Here is a 23,069-nt window from a genome sequence, read left to right as displayed (position 1 = left end):
TCAACACACCAGAGGGATGGGATGCCATCCAGAGGGACCTAGATAGATTTGAGCAGTGGACCAAGAGTACATAATGAGGTTCAATAAATTCAAGTGCAAGGTCTTGTGCTTGGGTCAAGGCAATCCTCACTGCCAATACAAGCTGGGGGATGAAAGGACTGAGCGCAGCCCTGCCAGAAAGACCTGGGGGTACTGGTGAATGGGAAGCTGGACATGAGCTAGCAACATGCTCTTGGAGCCCAGAAAGCCAACTATGCCCTGGGCAGCATCCAAAGAAGCATGGCCAACAAGGCAAGGAAGTGATCCTGCCCCTCTACTCAGCACTGATGAGACATCACCTGGAGTACTTTTATAGTGAGGGTGGTGAGGTACTGCAACAGGTTGTCCAGAGATGTGGTGGATGCTCCATCCCTTGACACTTTCAAGGTGAGGTTGGATCAGGCCCTGGGCAACCTGATCAAGCTGTGCATGTCTGTGTTCATTGCGGGGGAGTTGGACTAGATGACATTCAAAGGTCCCTTTAATCGCTAAGGATTCGACGATACTATGATTCTAACTCAAGCTTCATGATCTCCATGAGATCCTACCCAAAGAGGTAAGGAGCATATCTGCCGATACACTGGAGGTCACCACAGAAATCCCATGGAATGTCTTTCATCTCCTATTGCATGTAGGTTTAGGAGATAGGGTGCTGCAATCAGCCAGTGACTGTTAGCATCATTCTGGCTGTTCTGTTGGGATTGTTATAATATTATCTGGGAGTTTTCATACAACCAACACAATTGATTATCGGTGGCTGGTGAATGCCTCTCATCTAATGCCTGCTCAGTGCTTGGCAATAGCCCACCCCACCAAAGCCATGCTGGGCCACAGCTGCTCCTGCTGAACCTTGGCTAACATACAGAATGCTTCCTTACCCCAGTGCCTTCTTGTCACGTCTTCTCTCCAGCACCACCAGCTGAGTGGGCAGATGTTGGGCAACACAGGAGTCACTTAGGACCGTCACACCCTCTGCTTTACCCGGTTTGGTGTGGTGATGTCATTTTCTATAGCAGCAGCAGGAAGGCCTGTGGAACACCCATGGATCCTGAAGGGTGCAATCTCCAATCTTTTCTGCTGCTCTGGCTGCATGTCTGTGTGGTAATCTGTGTGGTAATCTGCAGCAAGGGGATTACAGAGCTGACTCAGGCTGTGGGAAGACTTGTTATCTCCTGGCACTTACAGGTCTGTATGGTGGACACATTCAGGTTACAGGAGAACCTCTCTCCTTGTCATCCAGCAATCTGGTTTGCCCCCAAGGGAGGACGCCCCCCACTGATCCCAGCCAGCTCAGTGATGGGTGGGCTCCTGCACTCTTTGTCCTGCCAGTAATGCCCACAGGACCGCATCCCCTTTGCAGTACGCACTGACTTATCACCTCTGGACTGTCGTGCAGCAGTTGTATGGCAGGCTGGGGTCTTTCTGCCTCACTGCATAGACCAAAGAAGTGAGGGGACCCTTCGCAAACTACTTTCTGCTCTGCTTTTCTCCGTCCCATGCAACAAAATATTTTCTCCCGCCATGTTCAGGATTTCTCATGTATGAGGATGAGGAAAGATTTGTTTCTTATCCATGCTACCAGATTTTCTTCGGTTGTAGATTTTTCTCCACCTAATAAGAACAGAGCCAGTAGCTGACATTTGTTTGGAACTATTGAGTTCAGCTCCACCATGCAAGATTTTCAGTTGCTCATCTCAGCTGGAGCTGGTGAGTTGGGCAAGAGGGAGGACAACTGACTGAATGTGTGTCCCTGACATAAGATATTAAGTGAAATCCATATGAAAGCCAAAGGAAAGGCAGACCCAAAGACATGTTAGGTTATGATCTGGTATGCAGGAGCACAGATTAGAAAAAGGGGAAGGGTGGAATATGAAATGGGATAGGCAACCACCACCAGCTGAACTAAAATGGGCACTTAATAATGTGTGGAAGAGGTGACTCAGATTTTGATGCTGTCTTTTAATTTGGGATCGATGCCTAGTAGATTGCACGGCAGTGGGTAGGAGGAGTGGTGGGAGGACATAGGTGACATTAGAGCAGGATAATTATTTATGTTTGGTGCCAAGCCAAAAGTCACATCGCAGAAAGGTCTTAAATGCAAGTTTAACAGAACAACCCAGATACAGAAAAGAGAATGGAAAGTTGGATCAATGTGCAAAGGGTGACTCACACCTTGCTCGAACTTCTCCATTTTTATGTGTGTTACCTTGAAATTAAGCAAGCAAATCTTGTAGCAGCAGTTGTTTTAACTGGGGCAGGTGGATTCAGCTGTTGAGAAAACAGAGGTCTCCTGCACAGAAGGAAAATGTAAATAATCCCCACAGGGAGTTTCTGCGGGCAGCATCTGGCCACACTCACCCACCTCTGTTCTCATGTTTCCTTGCTCTCCCAGTAAAAGATGGAGCCACAAAAGCAAACCTTTGATGGGTTATTTCCTCTGTGCCACAGGGCTAATGCGTTACCCCAGTGTGCTCAGGATATGAAAGGGAAGCCACAGTGCCCAGGAAGCCTTTTAACTCCTTGCAATTATAAATGTTTCTGTTCAACTTCTAGAATCCCAGTTCCCTCAGGGGAAACTGCTGCTTCTTCTACCACCCAATGTGAGTGCAGACCTGTTATTACTGGCACTCCCTTCCCAAGGATTTTTCTTGGTTCAAGAAACTCTAGTAAGCTCTGAAATTTAAAGGGGAAATCTCAGTCCTGTATTGTATGAGAGCGGATGAATTCTCTATTCTGGTACCTTTTCCATCACCAGAACCCTGAGCATCAGGGATTCCTTCTTTATCTGTTACTTCGTACAGATCTCAGCTTACCATAAAGTAATTGCACCAATGGGAAAATAAAAGTCACTGCCTACCTGTAAAATAAAATTATACAGTAAATCAGTGACAGCAGAGAAAAAGCTAGAGGTAAGTGATCAATCTTCCCCTGCCTTCACAAGCCATAAGTCCCACACATTAAATCCCCTTTTCAAATGCAAGAAGGAAGGAGAGCTGTGAGAATGTCATGGGGTTTCAGTCTGACCAGGTTCTGCTGTGATGCTTCGTGGCATGGCCTACCTCCTAGGACCAGCAAGACCTGGGCTGCTGCACCAGTCAAGATCTCACCCCAGGAGGGACACAGCTTTCTCCTCTTCAGAGGGAAGCAGGGCCATGACTTTCATGGGCGCTTGCTGGATCAGCAGGCGCCTGTGTGCTGTACAGACCATGCCACCAGCTGATCAGGGGTAGATGTTTCCTCATCTTGCGTATTTGCTACCAGGAATCCAGGTACCAAGCAGTGCCCAAGATCTCCCATCTGCTGTATCCAGAGGAACTTACTCTATTTCTCTTCTAATTTTTGTAAATGTTAGCCCTGAAAACTGCCTTTCTGAAGTGGATAAAATTCAGATACAGCCCAAACTCCAAATTACCCTAATTTCCCCATCACTGAAGGCTCTCAGGCCCTTTGTGTCTCCAAGTCAATCTCATCTGCATGGAGTAATGCCTGTGGAAGAGACAGATTTGGACCTTTGCATTTTTCATGCCTCCATAGCTTTGTCATTACACTTATCTTCTCCTCCTCATTGACCCTGTCATGAACATGTGCCAGGTCTTCCAAACCCTCTTGGGAAATCAGACATCCACTTGTCTTCCCCACTCAATTTCCTCACCCAACCCCAGAGAACAAGGCTTTCCCAAGGCTTCTCATCTGAGATCCCCCTGGCATAAGGCTGGTATCTCAAGAAGGAAAACTTGAGCTACTCAAGTCTCACCTTGATTTGACCTCATCCCTCTCTGCAATGCTAGGGAAATTCTTCCAGCTTGGCCTTAGCTAGCTAGGGGCTGCTGGCATAGAGCAACATGTATTTACGTACTTGCAAGCTCCTCCAGAACACTGGCAGTGCTCAGCCACAGCTTGGGTCCTGCAGACTGTGATGTTCCTGGGTAAAAGCTTGTGCAGAGGACCCAGTTCCCTGTGGGCCCAGTAGAAATTGTGCAGGAGTTGAAAGGGTAATAATACACAGCAGAAGTGCACAGGCTGGTTTGAGGAGGTAGTGAAGGGACTTAATGGAAAAAAAACAAATCCTAACAAGCATGGGATACTAATTTTAAGAAGTAATTCACATATTACATATTGCTTAAGGGCAAAATTCATGCTGCCTAACATACTTTCCCAAGTTTGCAATGCGTGCCCTTTGCAATACAATAAATCGGTATGCTTTAACACTTTCTGTGTCTAAGAAACTGTGTAACACATGCCACATCAGACGTTTGCAAGGGAATGACATGTTTTCGGAATGACATTTTAGTATGGTAAAAAAGACCCCTGATGAGACCTCTTTTCGATCTCCCTCCCTGAAGAGTCTGGGCTGCTGTACAACCACCCTGAGCAGAAAGGTGGAGAAGGTGCTCATTAACCCCTTCATTAAGTGCTGAGGTGGCAGTCACAAGGCAGGGTGTGTCCAGAAGTGACAAACAAGAAACTTTTGGAAGAAAAAAAAACACACACAAAAAACCAGACCCTAAATCCCACTTGAATTCCACAGGGCTATGTTCAGTACCAACAGCAGCAACACTGCGCTTTGGTGCAGCTTTCCATTTCTGGAGTTCAGAGAAGCCCATAGTGATTAACCATCCAAATTTATCCTAGGGGAAGTAGAATTTTATGTTTCAGAGCTGAGGAACACTGGAGCAAGGAGAATGTAACCAGAGAATCCTAAGCTCACACAACTGTCAGCACAGGACCAGGTAACACACATGTTCACCAACAGGGATGGCAATGGACAGTGATCTTCTAGGCCATTCTACATATCCTCCTCAAGCTCCCACCAAGACATGGGAGGGCAGTTGATATCAGCTGTCCCCAAAGAGTTTGGTAGAAGGATATCAGCCGCTGAGATGCTCTGTCCAAAATCCTGGCCACAAGAGTAGCATATATCTTGTTTTCTTGTAAAGAGACTAACAGGCCCTGAAGAGGGGTTCTTCAACCTGATGGGTGATGTTTGGGGTTGGGCACCTGCACACAGAGCACCTCAAGTGTGTGGTAACACCTCCTTGCAGTGACCTGTCCCCAGATCTCAGCCATCTGCTGTCGTTCATAGCTGAAGCAAAATTCCGTAAGAGGAAACTCTGAGAAAGAATTAGTGGATGGTTACTGAAAAACAATAAAAACACAGAAACACTGTCCAGACCTGGATTGGCTCTTTGACAGTTTAATTCTCTCGGATTCCACACCAGCAACTTCCTTCAACATAAACAAGAGCTGAATGTTTGGCAGAAGAAAGAAACGAAAACCTTATTGGTCAAATGACCATACAGACAAGAAGGCAAAGAGTACATTGCATGAGATGTCTTCATGTATAGAACTGTCAGTATACAAGAGCAAAACATAGTCATTTTATAACAAACAGTGGTACATACTTCAAAAAGCATTGAGTTTCCACTTTCAGTTCTCTTATCCTTCCTCATTTTTTCCCCCCTAAGTGGCATGTTGGTAAATATTCTCCCTGTTGCTCTGATAACCATATCTGATTACAGAGATTTGTAGCGTAACCGATGATGAAAGATGACCTGAGGGACACTGGAGTGCGTATGCCACAGGGGTGTGGACATAAACCCCTGAACTATGCTGGCTGTGCGACCGGAGCCGTCCTACCTGTAGGTTAGGTAAAGCCAGGAATATGCTCGCTGCTTGCACAGACCAAACTGAAATCTCTTGTAGTGGTTAGAAACCACGAGGACAGATAGCAAGAGATGGGGTTGAACCTGCAGGTGGGGAATGCAGCAAGATGCTGAGCCCACCAGCACCTTCCCCAGCACAAAAGCTGCCGGTCACACTCTATCATGATGGCACGGCCCCAGCTGCAGTAGCACCAGGGTAGCATTGTCACCTGCCGGTGTGCAGTGAGGGGACATCTTGGTGGGGATAAGGAAAGGCAAGAAAAGTATCTGGGAGCCTGTGAATGGAAGTCTTTCCTTCTATTTCACATAATGAGAGGGAAGTTTGCAGAATATTTACAAATTTTGGTGGGTGATGGATTTCCTTTGTGAAAATTCAGAGCTGCTGGTTAGCTGGAGTGAGTGAAGATCTTTGTGAAGAACACAGCCAATGGATGTCAAATCTAAACCAGCTTCCCACAGTCCTGACTTGGCTCTCCACCAGACATAACAATGTCATAAAACTATTGCTGTTCTTCCCCAGATTTCTGGGCCCATTCTTAGGGCCACGACAAATTACTTGAAGTCTCACAGCAGGGCCTTTGCTTAGTGTTTGTGCAATGGTGGATGTGAGCAGGGAAGGAAATGCAAAATGTGTGGCCAAGGAAGACTGGGGAGTGAGGGCGACCAAGAGCCCAGGCCTAGCTTCACTCCATGCTGGCTGCAAGAGCTGGGCACCAGATTTCAGAGAGGAGAAGGAGGCTGGAACCACTCATCATCTACTCCCTGCCCTCCACCCACTCTGCTCATTGGGACAAGGCTGGAAATGGCAGTGTGCAAGAGTGAGGGCAGTAGGTGCAGGCAGCATGCAAGGGTTCTGTTTGGGGACACCCCCATGCCCAGCTTGCATCACTGTGATCACCAAGGATGCCCAGCTGGGAGGGGAGAGGTGTTGTCACAGTTCCTTTAACACAGAAACTGATGTGCTTTAATGGATGCTGAAATCTCTGGATGAGTTAATAGGAGTGTGGGTCCCAGTCTGGATATGGCACTTTGCAGACCTTGAGGAAGTGAGGAGGAGAGCACAGGGGTCATGAGTAATGCAGCCCAAGGGGTGCAAAAGGGAAAACTGGGGAAAGGTAGCTCTTTTAGAAAAGAATGCTGGAAGCAAAGATGGAAACAACCCTCTAAGCATAAAGCCTTCTTAGGGAGGTGATCATTTGATATTAACTGCTGAGACAAAGACATGAAGAAATCAGTTTTCCTTCTGCAACAAAGCGTGTTTTGTCTGGCTGCTGGGGAACATCTCCAAAATTCACAAGGCGTGGAGCGTGGGGAGAGGCTGGAGGCTGCTTTTCCACAGGGTCCCTCCTGAGCACTCACACAACCCTGCTACAATGCCTCCCTCTGGCCACAGGCCACAGCCCTGTGCTGCCCATGGCTGACTGCAGTGGGACATTGTGGCACGAGGCCTGAGGTCAGCAGTGCTCAGGCCCCTGCCTGCTTTGTGTGGCATCACCTATCCACTGCACTAACAGTTGTTGGCAGAAGCTGTGACTTGGCTTGAACAAGTGCTTGATAAGATCCATGAAGCTAAGCGAGGATTACTGCTCTATAAGAAAGTGTTGAGAACTAAGTATGCCTCGCTTTCTGTCATCTAAATCATATCAATTCTCTAAGCATCACTCATAACACATCTGGCGCCAACCATTTCCATCTACTTATAGGCGATGCTAAATGAGACGCTGCTGTAATTTTGCTGAGCCAGACAGAGATAATACCCAAGGAAACAGCTCAGGTTTGTAAAAAAAAAAATCATGGTGCAGGTTGCTAAGTGATAAACATTCACTAAGTCCAACCACTTACAAAAAAGGAAGTGATTAATTCAGGACATTCTTTATATATCACCTCTATAATTTCCACCTGTAGCCCATTATGTACCCTTATCTCACAGCCTGCTCTCTTTATTTGTTTTACCACGAATTTTAATCTGTGGGGTTTTTTCAAGTTCATCCATCCAACACACCCAGCCCTCTGCTTGCTGCAGTTGCCCTCAGTCCAAGGAGGGATGCCCACGGGCCCATTGTGCTTGGTTTGGGGCACGTAGGCACTTTGACAACGTTCTGAGGAACAGTTTCAGCACCAGGTCAATACAGCACCCACAGCTGAGCCATGTCTCTGTTTGCCACCACCCATGCAGGAACTGCTGGTGCCATTTCTAGCTCCTGCTCACAGGGTATTTGCGTGTTTTTTGCAAGCTCCTGCTGCTGCATGACAATAGTTTAGATGAAGTACTTGTGGTACTCTTAGATGAAGTACTTGTGGATGAGACAGCTGTAAATCCCTGACGTTTTCAGGGTAACAGAGTGTTGTCACTAATTCAAATGTGAGTACTATTCATGCAATGCATCTGTCAAGGAATCTTCAGTGGGAATACCTCTCCTAGTCCCCAAATGCTAAATCTTTGCTCAAGAAAATCATGAAAGTGAAGGAGCTCCACATCTCCTTGACTGCCATTAGCACTTGACCTCAATCAGTGGCTCAAGTGGAATTTCCCAATTCCTAGAGAACTGCAGTCATCTCTGTGAATTTTTTTACGACAAGGTTGCCATTGGAGTGTCTGTATGATTTATTGCCTGTCCTGCAAGTGCTTTGTCCTGAAGCAAATGCCTCCAGCAAGGAATGAGCGTGGCCATGGTGTCCTCCAGCTCCCATCTGTTGGCAGTGACAACCTGTCCAAACTCACTGCTGCCTTTGAGCTGATGTAAATCCAGTGACAGCTGCTCTCACCAAAGCATACAATACTGACTCCTGTTTTATCTCTAAAGAAGTCTTGAGATCACCCTCTACAAAGTCAGGAAAAGGCAGTGAAACCTGCTGGTCTATTTCTCTTTGTGCTGTCTGCTTTTGGAGATAATTTCTGATGTTTCAGTAGCCTTCTCCTGCTATTTGTACAGCTGTGGCCTGCTCTATTTTATTCTCCTGTCAATTATGACACTAGAAGTAGCAAACCCCTCAACTTTTCTATTTGTTTCATATATCTTAGAGTTACTGTGCATGTGCTACAGAGCACTAAGAGTCAAGAGTAGGTGGATGCTTATGCCTACTGTTACTGTCCTACATTCTCGTATCTTGACCTATTTCCCATTTCCTTTGTGCCTTCTCCTTTCTAAAAGGTATGAGTATCCACTCTTGGTGATTTCTTTATTACTTTGTGCAATGGCCATGTCTCAGCTTTGGCTTATTCATACTTTTCCTGTAACAATTTTGTTTTACTGCTGTGTAGCTTTACCATATTTGCTTACAGCTTTCTGTGATGTCCGCTCTATCTTGGATCACTTCCTTGAGTACTTGCCCTCTGGTTTACCATGAGCCTTTCTTCTTATAGACACCTGAAATGCTCTCAAATACCTCTTTTGAAACCACCTTCTACAAGCTGATCCCTACTTACTGTGATCAACTGTCACCTCATCTTTTTCTTGGTCTTCCTCTTGGTCTCTTTGTTAGATAAACTAATTGTTAGCTGCATGAACACTGGGTGTATGCTTACATTAAGCATTAGGCAATGCTTTAATTGTTTTTAATTTGCATGTTTATGGTGATGAAGTGTTTCTGATTTGTGCTAACTATGTCTGCATCATCTCTAAGATGCGTATCTAAACCTTCCCTAAAAGACCTCAAAAACTTTTGCAACTGCTCTAAATGGTTTGTTTCGTTGCTTATTTTTCTTCTTCCTAAGCTGTGAATCAAACTCTCTTAATGCTTTTATTTTCACCTAAGATCAACTTTGTACAATCTTGTAAAAGCTTAAAAAACATCTAAATTATTTTATAAGCAGTGAGTCCAAGAGTGTACAAAGAACACTGATGGCCAGTTATAAATTAGAAGGAAATAGATGATCAGTCAAAATGATAGACAGCAGAAGGAGATGTGGAGGCATGAGTAGCAGGTGACAGACCTGTTTGGTTTTTTGCTCAACCAGTCAGGCTTTACCAGCTTCCCATGCTCTGGGTGAGTCTGTGAAACTGTTTCCACAGACAGAGACACCAAACGGGGAGAAATGCAAAGATGCAGCTGAGCAGTGGGTGGGCAGTTGAAAGGAAGGGGAAACTGTAAGGGACTCACATACATGCATGGATCTGGGAGGGAAAAGTGTGAGGATGGTGTGGAAGGGCAGGAACTGTACAAGGCTGCAGATGGAAATGACAAAAACCACCCAAACCAACAAGAGTGGCCCAGGACTGTTGCCCATTCCCGGTCAGAGGGGAAGATGATCTGAGGATCTGAGACCTGAGGATGACTACACGTCATGACATGCCTTCCTCTATCCTGACCATGCTCCAGGCTGTTGTGTTGCATCTTAGCTTATTGCCAAAGGTGAAAACACACTGTCATAAAATTTGCTCTAATATATCTGCCTTAATTAGATCGTCTTGCAGTTTAGTTGTGGAGACGATACTTTCTCCACCCAGCTTCTGTGGTTTTCCCTGGCACGCAAACAGGGGATTTTGACCAGGATTGGAGGACACTGCTATGTTTTGCAGCTGTAACTGGTCCCATGCCCAGACTGGAAATAAAACTCTTTAAAAGGAGAAGTATATATTAGGAGCTACATAATTCTAAACAAAAGTGGAAAAGAAAGGAAAAGAGGAATAGGTGGTGTGGATTTGATAAAAACAGTTTTCTCAGGGGTTGGGGGGATATCACAGAACATACCATAAAAACCATGAGGAAATAATAGATGAAGTAACAAAAGAGGTTAAGATTCCCTAAGGAAGGGTTGTGTTTGGAAGGACTGTGCTGGCTGAATAGGAAATCACAGAATCATTAATGTTGGAAAAGACCTCTCAGATCATCCAGTCCAACCACCAGCATATCCCCATGATGCCCACTAACCATGTTCATCAATACCACATTTCCATGTTCCTTGAACACCTCCAGGGATGTTCTTGGCCCAAATGGGCCAAGACTTCAGCTGGAAGAGGAATAGGCTGGAGAGGGACACCAGCAAGTTCAAAGAAAAAAAGTAAATGCAGAATTGTTCTTTAAATTCTACACTATAAGAACGAAGGAACACTGAGCTCTGTGGCAGAGGGACAGTTCAAAATATCTCACAGAACTCAGTGAAATTCCAGTAGTTCAAAGCCGTGGGAAGCTGATAAGGTGGAGCACTGGTGGATTCAAACAGGGATGAGCAAAACTCTGGGACAAGAGGCACCAGTGCTCTCAGCAGCCACCAAGTCAACAGGTAAGTACTGAGTCAGCCATAAAAAAGGGAGCAGCTTAATCTCAGAACGTATCAGAAGATAAAATCGGAGCAGCCAAACATTACTGTCAACAGAGAGGATTAGGAGAAGACTCTGACTGCTCACCTCCTGTAGTACACTGAGCTCCTGCAGGAGGAACCTGAGTCAGAGAATTGCTACCAATGGGCACCTGAGCTGCTCCTGGGAACTGTAGTGTGCTGCCAGGAAAGATCAAAAAGTTGCCCTGAAGACGTCAGCTGAGATTATGCAGGGCCCATACGGCCAGAGGTCTGCGTTTGGATCCCATGTACTGAGTGAAAAAAAAGAATCAGTAATGACCGCAAACTTGGTTTCCTGCAGAGACACTGGAGTAGGAGACTGGCACAACATCTGGGCACCAGTTAGTTCCTGTGTGTAGTTTTGGAACTAAAGATGATGCTCTAAGAAGCTGAGAAATATAAATAATAAAGAAAAGGGTCATCAGAAGAGAGCGGTGCGAAAACAGGGCTGTATGATAGAGGATGACTGGACAATTGAAGGGAAGGTTTGAAAAAAAAGGAAGAAGATATAAAAAGAAGTGCACTATATAAGTTGTATATACGTGCACTATGTAGGTTCTTTACAGAGAGAGTGGTGAGGTGCTGGAACAGGCTGCCCAAAGAGGTTGTGGATGCCCCGTCCCTGGAGGTGTTCAAGGCCAGATTGGATGGGGCCCTGGGCAGCCTGGTCTAGTATTAAATGGGGAGGTTGGTGGCCCTGCGTGTGGCAGGGGGGTTGGAGCTTCATGATTCTTGAGGTCCTTTCCAGCCCTGGCCATTCTGTGATTGTGTGTGATTCTGTGTTATAAGGGTGAGGGTACATTAACTCAAATATCATGGAAAGGACCGTATATTAAAAAAGGTTTGGAAAACACAAAGTCTTCTTTTGCCCAAATAAACTTTGTGAGAAAATGTACCCAAGAAGGAGGATTCATGAGATGCAACCAGAATAATGCGGATCAAGATCCTACAATTGTGAATGAACTTACTGTGTGTTCCCAAAAGTGAGACAGCAATGGTCTTAATGATAAGCTATCCACGGTACCAATGGCAACTGAGCTTTACACAGTTCTGGTCTTTCTGCTTTCATATTATACTATTAAACCTATTAAACTTGTAAACAAGATGATCATATATTGTACTGGAAATCTCTCAACACTGCCTTAATTAGGCACCTTCCAAATTATCACTGTCTTTTATGCCACATTACCCACAAACCATGATTATGGTTGTATCTGGTCTTTCTTGTAGGCTTTAATTAACAGTGGTGATTGCTTGTGCCTTTTAATTATGACAGCGCAAGTTCTGAGCTTTTGATATGACCACCTGAAGAAGGTCCTACAACTACATGTTTTGCATGTTTTGGCAAACTAGCCAAATGCTCCAGATAAGATGAATATTCATTCTACAGCAAGTTCTTAAACTTTCCTAACAAGGAAATAGTGCCATCATACGGGTGGCAGCTGGGGTAACCTGCGTCAGGGAAAATCAGAAATGCTGCAGCAGGGATCACAGAAGAGAGAACTGGGAAGAGAGCAGTACTAGGACAGATTGACATCACTTGGTTTTGTAGGTAAACTATCTTGGTAGGAAAAAAAGTTAGTCTGGAAGATAGGATGACGTAGACAAACTATTAACATTCATTCTGTGCTATGCAAAAGGCTTCCCAAGAGCTGGTTTGGACAGATTGGGCTGCTTAAACATTGTCAAGCAAAACTGTTACTATAAGAACAGGACAGAAAGTCCAGCAGGACCCATCAGACCTAAGAAACGCAACAAAAATCAAGGACTGTGGACAAGGCCACTCATACTGGCTATCTACTGAACTGCCCTGCACCAGTCCAGCCAGGCACCGGGGGCAAAAGGAAGGTCCTTTTGCTGACTTTCTACAAGCATATCATGGAATCGTAGTATATCCCAAGTTGGAAGGGACCCACGAGGATCATTGAGTCCAACCCCTGGCTCCACACAGGACCACCCAACATTCAAACCCAATGTATGAGAGCACTGTCCAAACTCTCCCTGAGCTCCAGCACTGGGGCCGTGCCCACTGCAGGCTGTTCCATGCCCACCGCCCTCTGGTGCAGACCCTTTCCCTCACCCCCAGCTGCCCTCCCCTGACGCAGCTCCATGCCGTTCCCTCGGGCCCTGTCGCTGTCACACAGAGCAGAGCTCAGCGTTCCCTGTGAAGAGATGTTGGCCACCATTCTTTGTAAAACAGAAAACCAAAAGGCGACGCAGGATGTGCCTCTGGTCTGTAGAAGTGCACAGAGGTACTTCATGCTGCTCCATGAACTCCTGTACAATACAGCTCACACACGGGCACTGCCCTTTCAGTTGCAGTTCTCTATCTCCACTACCCTGTACATTTGAAATGGCACAATTAAATGTTTCCATTTCTCTATGGGTTTGAAATGACACTGCTGAGTGGTATCGGAAAATCTCTCCATGGTCTCCGGGTGCTCTGGGATGCACAAAGCTTGGTGCTTCTTTGTCTGCCTTCTTTGTATGATATCAGGAATTCCAGCAACTTGTCACTGCACATTAACAAACATTTTCTCTATTATTACTAAGAACTCAGCAAGCATATTGCACCACATAAAGTTTTTAGGAGAGCTTTGTAAGAAAATAAAATATTTGCAGTGGCACGGCGGGGAGAGAAACAGCACGGGAACTTTGCTATACCTGAAAATCACCAAGGTTTTTATTGAGGTAACTGCAGCAATGAAGCACAAAGGTAGATCATTCTCACTGCTAGTGCCAGCTTTAATTAATGGATAAACCGTTATTAGGCAAGAAAAAAAAAAAAAAAAAAAAAAAAAACGAACCAGTTTCAACAGAGCTGTTCCCAGCATCTCCTAGCTGAATGACAACGGCGTTTCTTCAGTCATGTCAGATCGCCAGCAAGGATTTTGCAGCCTCCTCACTGTCTTCTTGGACTGCACAAAATGCTCCCATTGTATTACTGAGGTGCATTATCTGTGTAAAGCAGTCTAAAAACAGGCAACTGTGGCTTCATCTGGAAAGTATGTACTGCTGTGCTATTGGAAAAATAAGTGCAAGACCTGATGTTAAAACACCTCAGAAATGCAAAGGAAGGTTTTCACAATGGTTTAAATTACAGAGGTTTCTTAATGTCTTCTTTTGGAAAACATATCCTGTCCTTGTGCCAGCATGGAGTTGCTGGACTCCTATGGAGACTTTGGCCAGTGCACAGTACCCATCACCTAGGTGTAAGCTAAACACAATTGAACGTCCCATCTGGGGCAGATTTATATGTTTATATAGATACATATGTTTATAAAACCTTCAGAAAAAAAACAAAAACAAACAAACAAAAAAAAACGCTGCATGAAGATCTTCTATATCCACATCCAAGTATGGATTCTGGATCTTTCTGTGTTAGACAGCACTTTACTCACAGATAATACTTCAAATGCTGAGGAATGTGCAAACCTGTGGATAATTTCTCTGAATATAATGTAAGGAATAAAGTAATGTGGTTTTCCTGCAAATGGTAAAACCCTAAGTGTTCTGATGTATGGCTAAACAGTCCTCTGAATTTTGTGGAAAAAATGCCCTCATCAAAGCTCTCCTTTAGATTCACCCTGTTCCCATAAGAATGGCAGATGCTGTTCCTCACAGCCCCAGGACATCAAACCAGAGTTTGATGAGCAAAACCTGCTGGTCCCTTACTGGAAGCTCCTCAGAATGACAGAATATCCTAAGCCTTTCTGTTCACTTTGATTTGTAGTAGCCCACACCCATGTGCACATACAAAGCAGAGGACCCTGCTGGCAGCACAACCACATGCAGGATTTATGGAAGGGCAGCAGGTGAGCCCATTACATGAGCAGGCACAGCTACTTACCTTTGGTTAACAAGGACAAATTAACTTGTGAAACTTCTCCTCGGGACTGGTAGGCTATTGAAAACGAAAGACCACTTCATTTTCCCATTTCATTTTTCTACTGTCACTCTACTTTTTGTGTTGAAACCTTCCAGACTCCTGTCCTGTGTGCCTCTGCTCCTGCTAGCTTACCACAGCTGCACATCTCCAAAGACCTTTTTGTAACTTTTTTGACAGTATCGATGGACAAAGGAAGAGCAACCAATGACGTCTTCCTGGACTTGTGCAAGGCTCTGATATGGTCCTGCAGTGTAGCTCTAAATTGGATAGATACAGGTTTGAAGGGTGGACTATTCAGTGGATAAGGAATTGGTTGGGTGGTCACAGACAGAGGGTTGTGGTCTATGTCCAGGTAGAGGCCGGACACAAGTGGTGTCCCCCAGGGATCTGTCTTGGAACCAGCACTCTAACATCTTTACCAATGACATGGATGATGGGATCAAGTGCAAGTTTGCTGATGACACCAAGCTGAGCAGCGTGGTTAACACAATAAAAGGAAGGGATTCCATTCCGTGCAGAGGGATCTGCACGGGCCTGAAAAGTGTGCCCAAGTGAACTAATGAGGTTTAACGGGACCAAGTGCAAAGGGTTGCACTGGAGTGAGGGCAATCTGATATATGTACAGGTTGGGAGAATTCTTCCAACCCAAGCCATTCTACAAGCCTATAGACTCCATGTTGTGGCAATATTACCCTGAGCTGTAACTGTAGAGGCACTTGATGCATATCACGCCTGCCTTTTGAAAACTTACAATCGCATCATTATCTCGCATCATTATCTCAAACCAATTTTTTTGCCTAGTTTTATCCTGCTTTTAGTTCAGCACTATCCTCCTTCCCAATTGAAACATGATTGAATTTTGTCCCAAAGATGTACATTGTGTTATCCTATCTCTTAATACCATCCCAATTTGATAATACAACAGGCACAAAATAGTCTCATGCTAACTTTCAAACTATCATCAGTACTCAAGAGAAGACCAACTACAGTCAGTGCTAGAAATAACTTCATGCTCCCACTTCGCCACATGCAAACCACTTCCACAACATTCAGAAGAGTGGGAGGAGTAGGAAGTGCTGGTTTCCTTCAGTGAACAGGTACAGGTTATCTCCCTGTATTTGCCTTTTCTTCCTCATCTTACACAAAAGCTGCTTTGATTTCCTAACAGTGTTAAATCAAATGCTTTGATATGAGCACATTGTACTGTACTTCCAGAAAGAAGCAGCGAGGTTGTAAAACAACTGAACAAGAAAATGAATAAATAATAAACAAAGAAGAACACAGAGCAACAAAGACACGGTTTAAAAAAAGGACATTATAGGTATAATGATTAAACATAACACAGGGTTTAAAAATAGGTGGTCATGTAAAAAACAAGCCACGTGATGAATTCTTCCAAAATATCCCATGGTTTATCATAGAAGAATTGCTTGAACCTTGCTTCTTCAGCTGATAATCAAACAGAATAAATATATGACAATAGCTGGAGCAGTTCTGCAACTTTCTGGGACTACTGGTGTTAAAAGTTCTCTTAACACACCAGGTGCAATCTATCACAGCAAGTCTATTGCATTTGAGGAAAAAATAATAATGGGATAAAAGGAGTAACATGAATTCGAAAGCAATTAAACCAATTAATTTAACAGAATCAGGATTCATATCTAACAAGCAATTTGCTGACAAGTTGCTCCCCAGAAGGGATTCTTCCGCATCCAATTAGTAGACCAATTGCACAGACCTATTAGCAGTTCCTTGCAAATTATCAGCTAAATACTCTGGGAGTAGTCAGTGATTGTAAGAAACCAAGAGTGAACAGGGAAAAGAGGAGAGAGGATAGAGAGGAGGGAGAAGACAAGAATGAAGAGCTAAAATCAAGGGAGAAGAAAAAGGCTTTTAGCAGGACTAAAAACTGGTGTTCTGCATCCCAAAAAGCCAGTTCAGACCTTGAGAGCAAACCTTGTGAAGAACTCCCACGACATCCTTCTGCCTCTGGAAAGAGATGGAATCTACCCTGGGCAGCCCCAGGGAGGGGGGGTGCTGCCAAACATGAACCCTGCATTTATCCCTCACTGGGAAGGTGACCCTGAGACTGCTGGTGGGTCCAAATATTCTACAAGAAGTTCCTATGAAAAGTTGCACCAATTTAATGACCTCTTGTTTAGCTTGCAAGGAAAATGCATGAAAAAAAAATCCATTCAAATTGTTCTGTCATTTAGAATTTAATTTAAGTTATAAAATCCTCAATATGTGATAATTTGAACTAATCTATATGCACTCTGGAATTCATCTGATTTAAGCCATAGCAACATTTCTGATACAACATAGGCCAAAATCAAAGGAAAGTTGGAATGCGGGATAGCTGAGGCTGGAAGGGAGCTCAGTCTGTCCTCCTACTGACTGCGAGGGATTAATTGTGCATAGGGTACAAACTCTTGGAAGAGGAAAGCTGACTCAACTTCAACTCAAATCAACTCTTCCTTACGTTTTCCAGTTGTTGTTGCATTTATCAACTAATAATTTTGTGTTTCAAATCCCAAGCAAATGTCAGCTAAAACACATTTTTCTCCAAGCCTCTCCCTTGACCTGTAGCTGTGACCCCCCGTGGGAAGCGGTGCTCCAAGGCGAGCTCTGCGTGCACCTGACCCAGCGAGGGGCTGGGACACCACACACCATTGGTCTGGCACATTCCTGTGCCTTTCCAAAGCTTTGTCTCAGACAGAAAACCACTCCCTTGCAACAAGGGAGTCTGCAGCCAGTGGCCATTCACACAAGAACCATAGGAGGGTGCACATTGGTTCTCACCCATTTACTCCCACAACTTATTCTCCCAGGGCACTCACTGGTTTCAGAACATGCAGATTCATTCCACCACTAGAGTATCAGAAAGGATCACAGAATTTAGTACTTTTCTCATTAAAATCTTTTATTCATAAGCAATAATAAAAATGGAAGCAAATCTTTCAATACACAATCGGGTTTAAAATATCTCAGGATCAACACAAGTAATGTGAGCTAATTAATTATGACAATGCCATATGCTCTTAACGAAACAGGTTTGATCTTGAAAGTAATTGGAACCTTCTATAGCCCAAAATACAAAAACACACATAACACGAGGAAATCATTCCCATAATTAATTCACTATTGCTTAATAGGGCACCAAGTGTGGGTGCTGACCTCTCCAACTTCAGATGGTTAATGAGGGTTGTGCCAGTCACTGTGGCAATGAAAAGCAATAGAAGAAACCTGACAATTTTAATTCTATTTTGGGATAAAATTGAGTTCCCAAGTCCTCCTTTCTCTCCACAAATCATGAATTAATGTAGGACAATCTCGACGTCACACCCCCCATCCCATGCTTAACAGACAGATGTGCTCTCAGCCTACCACATGCATCAGGGAACACAACTTATCTCAGGTCTTGTTCGTTGTGATTTACACAGAAGTGGTATTGGTGTGTTCCTGCAGACATTCTTGCTGTTCAGCACCGTAACTAATTGAGTTGCAGTAACATGTTTCTGTGTCTGCACCTTCTGTAAAGAACAAGCCTTGAAATGCCCCTGAGCATTTCACTGAAATGAGTGCTTAACGTTTCAGGATCTGTGCTGCATCAGAAGTTACATGACCTGCTGGCACAAATTCAGAAATGCTAAACTCAAGCAGCGCGGGTGCAATTGTTACAGGATATTCTTATTATCTGCATAACAATAATGCCCCAACGTGGCAACTAAGTTCAAAATCCAGCTATATTACATGGTACGTACATTTGTAAGACAACTTTGTTGTGGACTGAAGCATACCGCTGCAGCTGCTGGAGATACTGCTGCCTTCAGGTATACACTCCATCCTTACACAGCCACTGTGCCTCCTCCTGGAGGGAGGGACAGCAATAAGGCTAAAGTGCTACATCTAAGCCACTGCATCTTTCTCTCTCTGCAGCAGAGAAAAGTATCAGATACCTGGGGTCTACAGAGGAGTCCTAAGTAAACAATCATTGCTTCTGATAATGTACAAGGAACAGAGAGGTGATTTATCTTCCCAAGACAATAAAGAAGGTTGTAGAGTTGCTTGGAAAAGCCTAGACAAATCCTTTATACTCTATAAACTCCCAAAATTTTAATCAAATTACTTTATTTCTCACAGGCAAACCTTAGAATAGAGCACGTCTATGCAGCAATGCCTATGACAGCACCAACCACCTGACTCGAGTAAGGGCAAAGACTCAAAGGGGTATCAAAGTGCGTTGTCTGAAGAACCAAGTAGGTGTCTGGTCAGTCTTACTGAACCAGGGGGAGGGATGAGGACGGATCTATTTACTCACATTCAGGTCATCACACTTGTATAGAAGTGCCAAAGGGGGGAAGAAGGAGTAATCACAGAATCACTGACTTAAGTTGGAAGGGACCTTAAAGATCATCGAGCTCCAATCCCCTGCAATGGGCAGGGCTGCCACCCACCAGATCAGGCTGCCCAGGGCCCCATCCAACCTGGCCTTGAACGCTGCCAGGGATGATAATTCTTTCCCCTGCATTGTGGAATGGTTACAGAGCTAATCTCAAGTGACCCTTAGTGCTGCTGAGGTCTCAGCTCACTGGCCAAAAAAACTGCTCTCTGCTTAGCACAACCTCCTATCTGCAGTCAGTGCTTTACAAATTAACCTCACTGACACTCCGATTGGTAGTGAGGGCTCATTTTCTCCAGTGACAAACAGCTGATGTTTGCCAATTCCAGATCCCTGCATAAGCAAATATTGTTCAAGTGCTGAATTTCAAAGCAAGCTGAAAAATGCGTTATTTAAAATATGATTGTGTTCCAGCATTGCACAGTATTAATATTGCTAAAGCTACCTAATGCTTACACACCCGATGCACATATATATAGTGATCTGATACAGTTTTAACTGAACTTCTAACAACTGTTTCCAGTTATTTGTTAATTATGTCACGACAAATTTGGACCAAATATGTCATTTATCTCTACGTTTCTTTAAGTCATCACTGCTTGCACATTCGGTCTCTTCTGCATGACCAAAAATCTCCACATTTTATGAAGAACCACTCTTTGTTTGGTCTATCGTGTTAGACAAGGTGTCCCTCAGTTAGATTTCATTTGTTTCTTCAGTTTGGCAAGACCAATGAGACAGTCATCTCTCCATTCTCTTCTGGCTCCGAGGTGTTTTGGAACAGCTGGAATTTTTTCAGACATCGCCTGAAATAGAAAATTTAAGAGATAATCAGAACTTACTTTGTGAGTAGTAAGCAGGATTGTTTTCCTGCTCTCGGGAATCATCAGATCCAGTAATCTTCAACCAAGTGCAATTTAATCTACCACAAGCAACTGGCCGCTAATTCTTCATGTCTGACTGGAGATTAGTCAACAGACATGAGAAAAGTGCTCCCGTTGGAGAAGGTTGATCTGAAGGTTGCAGTGAAGGGGCCTACAGAAACACTGGTGCATCAGCTTCTGTTCTCCATTTAGCCCACACAGCCACTCTCTCATCTTTTTGACAATAACCCTTTATTAAGTAGGAAGAAAGCCACCTGGCCTTTTATGTGGCCAAATGCATGTTCTAAGCCAAATTCATGTATGTGTGTTTAAGGCTGTGGCTTCTCTTCTGGCTCCTAATAGATGTAATGAGGAATACCATGTCTGTTGCAAACATTTATTTTAGGAGTGCCTGTTGCAATTTAAATGGCAGGGGAAGAGTTGTAGCAAACCCAGAATTATGATTTTAGTTTTTAATTGGAAAACAAGGGAGAGAAATTAGAGCACTATTTCAGGATCCAAAGATAAAAGCCTGAACAAACCAGTGGGTAACAACATTTGTAACTAAATGGGTAAATAAACAACTCTGTTTCTGAGTGCATAAACAAAGCTGCCCAGATGTACCTGCGATCATTGAAATAAGAACAAAAGGCATTAAATGGAGGCCAGCTACAACATTGGTAACAGATTTTCTTCCCAAGAAAAAAAGCTGTTTCTGAGAACGGAGGTAGAGATCATAAGGTCATCTTGGCCAAAACAGCAATCAAGGTCTCAGGTTTAAAAGGTAAGTGCTGAGAAGCTGAAGAAAATCTGGTGCTGCTCCCAATGCCTGGCAAGCTGCAGTCACTCCAGGAAAAATCAGTGGAAGGGATAAAAGAATAAGGTAAGAGATGCTTTACTCTTACGAGAAGATTCTTGCAAACCCATCTTTGGTGCTGACGACTTTAGATAATAGACGCAGAAACAAGTGCTGATAGACAAAAAGACAGATGCTGAAGTGGAATCTTGTATTCCATAAAGAAACCCAAACTGTTTCATTCTAATCAAAAGATCCTACTCGTGACAACTCTCAGTTGTCTTTGATTGTTGTTATAAGCAGACTATGTTGTTTGAGCACAAAAAACACTCTTCCCCTTTTAACATAACAGATGTTGAAAGTGCATTAACATAAAAAGGCAGAAAAATGCTGAGATCCAGAGTGACTGCATATAGGGAATAATTCTGTGACAGTTAATCAAGATCAATTCATTACATATCCATGTTCTTTAGCAAAGTATTAAAAAAGGCAACTATGAAAACGTAGAATAAGGAAATGGCAATACTTTAGCTACTTTCTATGAATGCACAGAATATTTTACATGGTGAGTATAAACAAATCGTTGGGTTTGAAACTTGAAAGACAAACTGGGTCCCAATACAGCATAGCACTTAAAACACATCTTATCTTTGTGCATATAAGCAATCTTACAGGACTGCTCACCTGCTTAAGGTAAAAATGCCTTTGTATGCTTTACAGACCAGAGATCTAGTTTTTAACTGTACAAAGAGCAACAGAACAGCTGGAGGAAGAAAACTACAGTGTTTATGCAGCAAGATGAGTAGGAGGAAGACAAAGGGAGAAAGGCTATTGTATAAGACGAGAAACTTGGAGTTTTGCACCTAAATGACAAAGGACGTAGCACAGACATGATAAGAAATAGTGTGAGAGATTCAATGTCTGTAACCCACAGTTGTTTAAGCTGACTCCTCTGGCTAGTAATAACGTTACTCACCTGATCGTATTCCTTTGATGTATTTCAAAGTGCTCTGAAAAGGGACTCAGATACATTTTGTACTGATCTTTTCTCTCAAGGTGCGCATTCAAACAAGAAACAGGGTACAGATACCTCTAACAGTAAATTGAAATTATACATATGTATAAGCTAACATTCTTTGCTGTGAATGTCATTGCATTTACTGGCTCTATATTTACCTGACTGATCTTCTGCTCAATTTCACCTGAAAATTCTGGAACTGGTCCAAAGGTGTTTAGAACAAGTTTCATACCTTCACGGTATCTTTCACAATAATTTGAAATACCTAAAATAAGAATGAAATGATTAGAAATTCCTACTTTAAATACAGTAACTCTACTTGTGCTTAAGCTTTGTCTTAACTTAGAATCCAGAAAAGGTGTGCTCTTATGTCTAAGACAGCTCATTACCACTAGGGAAAAATGGGTTCTATCTGCTGCGTTTTCATTAAGGTTCATGGAATAATCACTTAGGACACATCTTCACTACAAAACCAATAAATGTTACATACCAGCAGGCAATGCTGGTGAGGGGTGCAGTACCCAACAGTGGTTATACTTGTGCTTTGTTACCTTAGACCAGAAAGCCTCCCCAACTAGTGCACGCAAGGAGTGCTCTCATCTCTCCTCTTCTCCTGCTTGGTATGCATTGTATCATTTGAAGCATCCCTCTTATGGGTTTTATTTAGTGACCTTGCAGCAAAGCTCGAGGGAAAAGAGTCAAAGGCAAGGAAATCACCATACGGTGGTCTCTAGTGAAGAAACAAAGTTTGAGGAAGAATAGACAGATTTTTGCAGATCAGTACTTTGTTGTGCAACTGCGGATGACCACAGGGATTTGGCTTTTATGATAACAGGACTATCTCTGAAGGTTAGTGAAGGCAGTGCTAGGGGAAATTGTGATCCACCTGACAAAGTGGAGCAAATGCATTTTGCCATAAAGCTGGGTAATTTGACAAGGAAAGCCTTATATCAGAACACCTAACCTACCCACCCTCTCTTTTAGTTTAAATCCATTCCCCCTTGTCCTACCACTACCAGACTGTGTAAAAAGCTGGTCCCCTCGCTGTTCATAAGCTCTCTTCAAGTACTGAAAAGATTCAATGAAGTCTGCCCAGAGCCTTCTCTTCTCCAGGCTGA

General features: G+C 43.7%; 1 protein-coding gene across 3 annotated transcripts in view; it reads right to left on the bottom strand.

The window, feature by feature from the left end:
- Positions 1-17,777: 17,777 nt before the first annotated feature.
- CRYL1 (crystallin lambda 1) overlaps positions 17,778-23,069 on the bottom strand; it is a 51,522-nt gene continuing 46,230 nt past the window's right edge. For all 3 annotated transcript variants that reach the window (XM_085216201.1, XM_085216202.1, XM_085216203.1), the window contains exons 7-8: positions 22,110-22,216; positions 17,778-20,080 (exon numbers count right to left, since the gene is read on the bottom strand). In XM_085216201.1, the coding sequence (XP_085072327.1) occupies positions 19,967-20,080; positions 22,110-22,216 (221 nt within the window). In that variant the 3' untranslated portion in view covers positions 17,778-19,966. The remainder of the gene's footprint in view (positions 20,081-22,109; positions 22,217-23,069) is intronic.

Source organism: Meleagris gallopavo, chromosome 1, assembly GCF_905368555.1.
Source record: "Meleagris gallopavo chromosome 1, MGAL_WU_HG_1.1, whole genome shotgun sequence".
NCBI classification, from domain to species: domain Eukaryota; kingdom Metazoa; phylum Chordata; class Aves; order Galliformes; family Phasianidae; genus Meleagris; species Meleagris gallopavo.
Note: the sequence above shows the minus strand (reverse complement) of the source record. Positions and strands in the feature narration are given on the sequence as shown.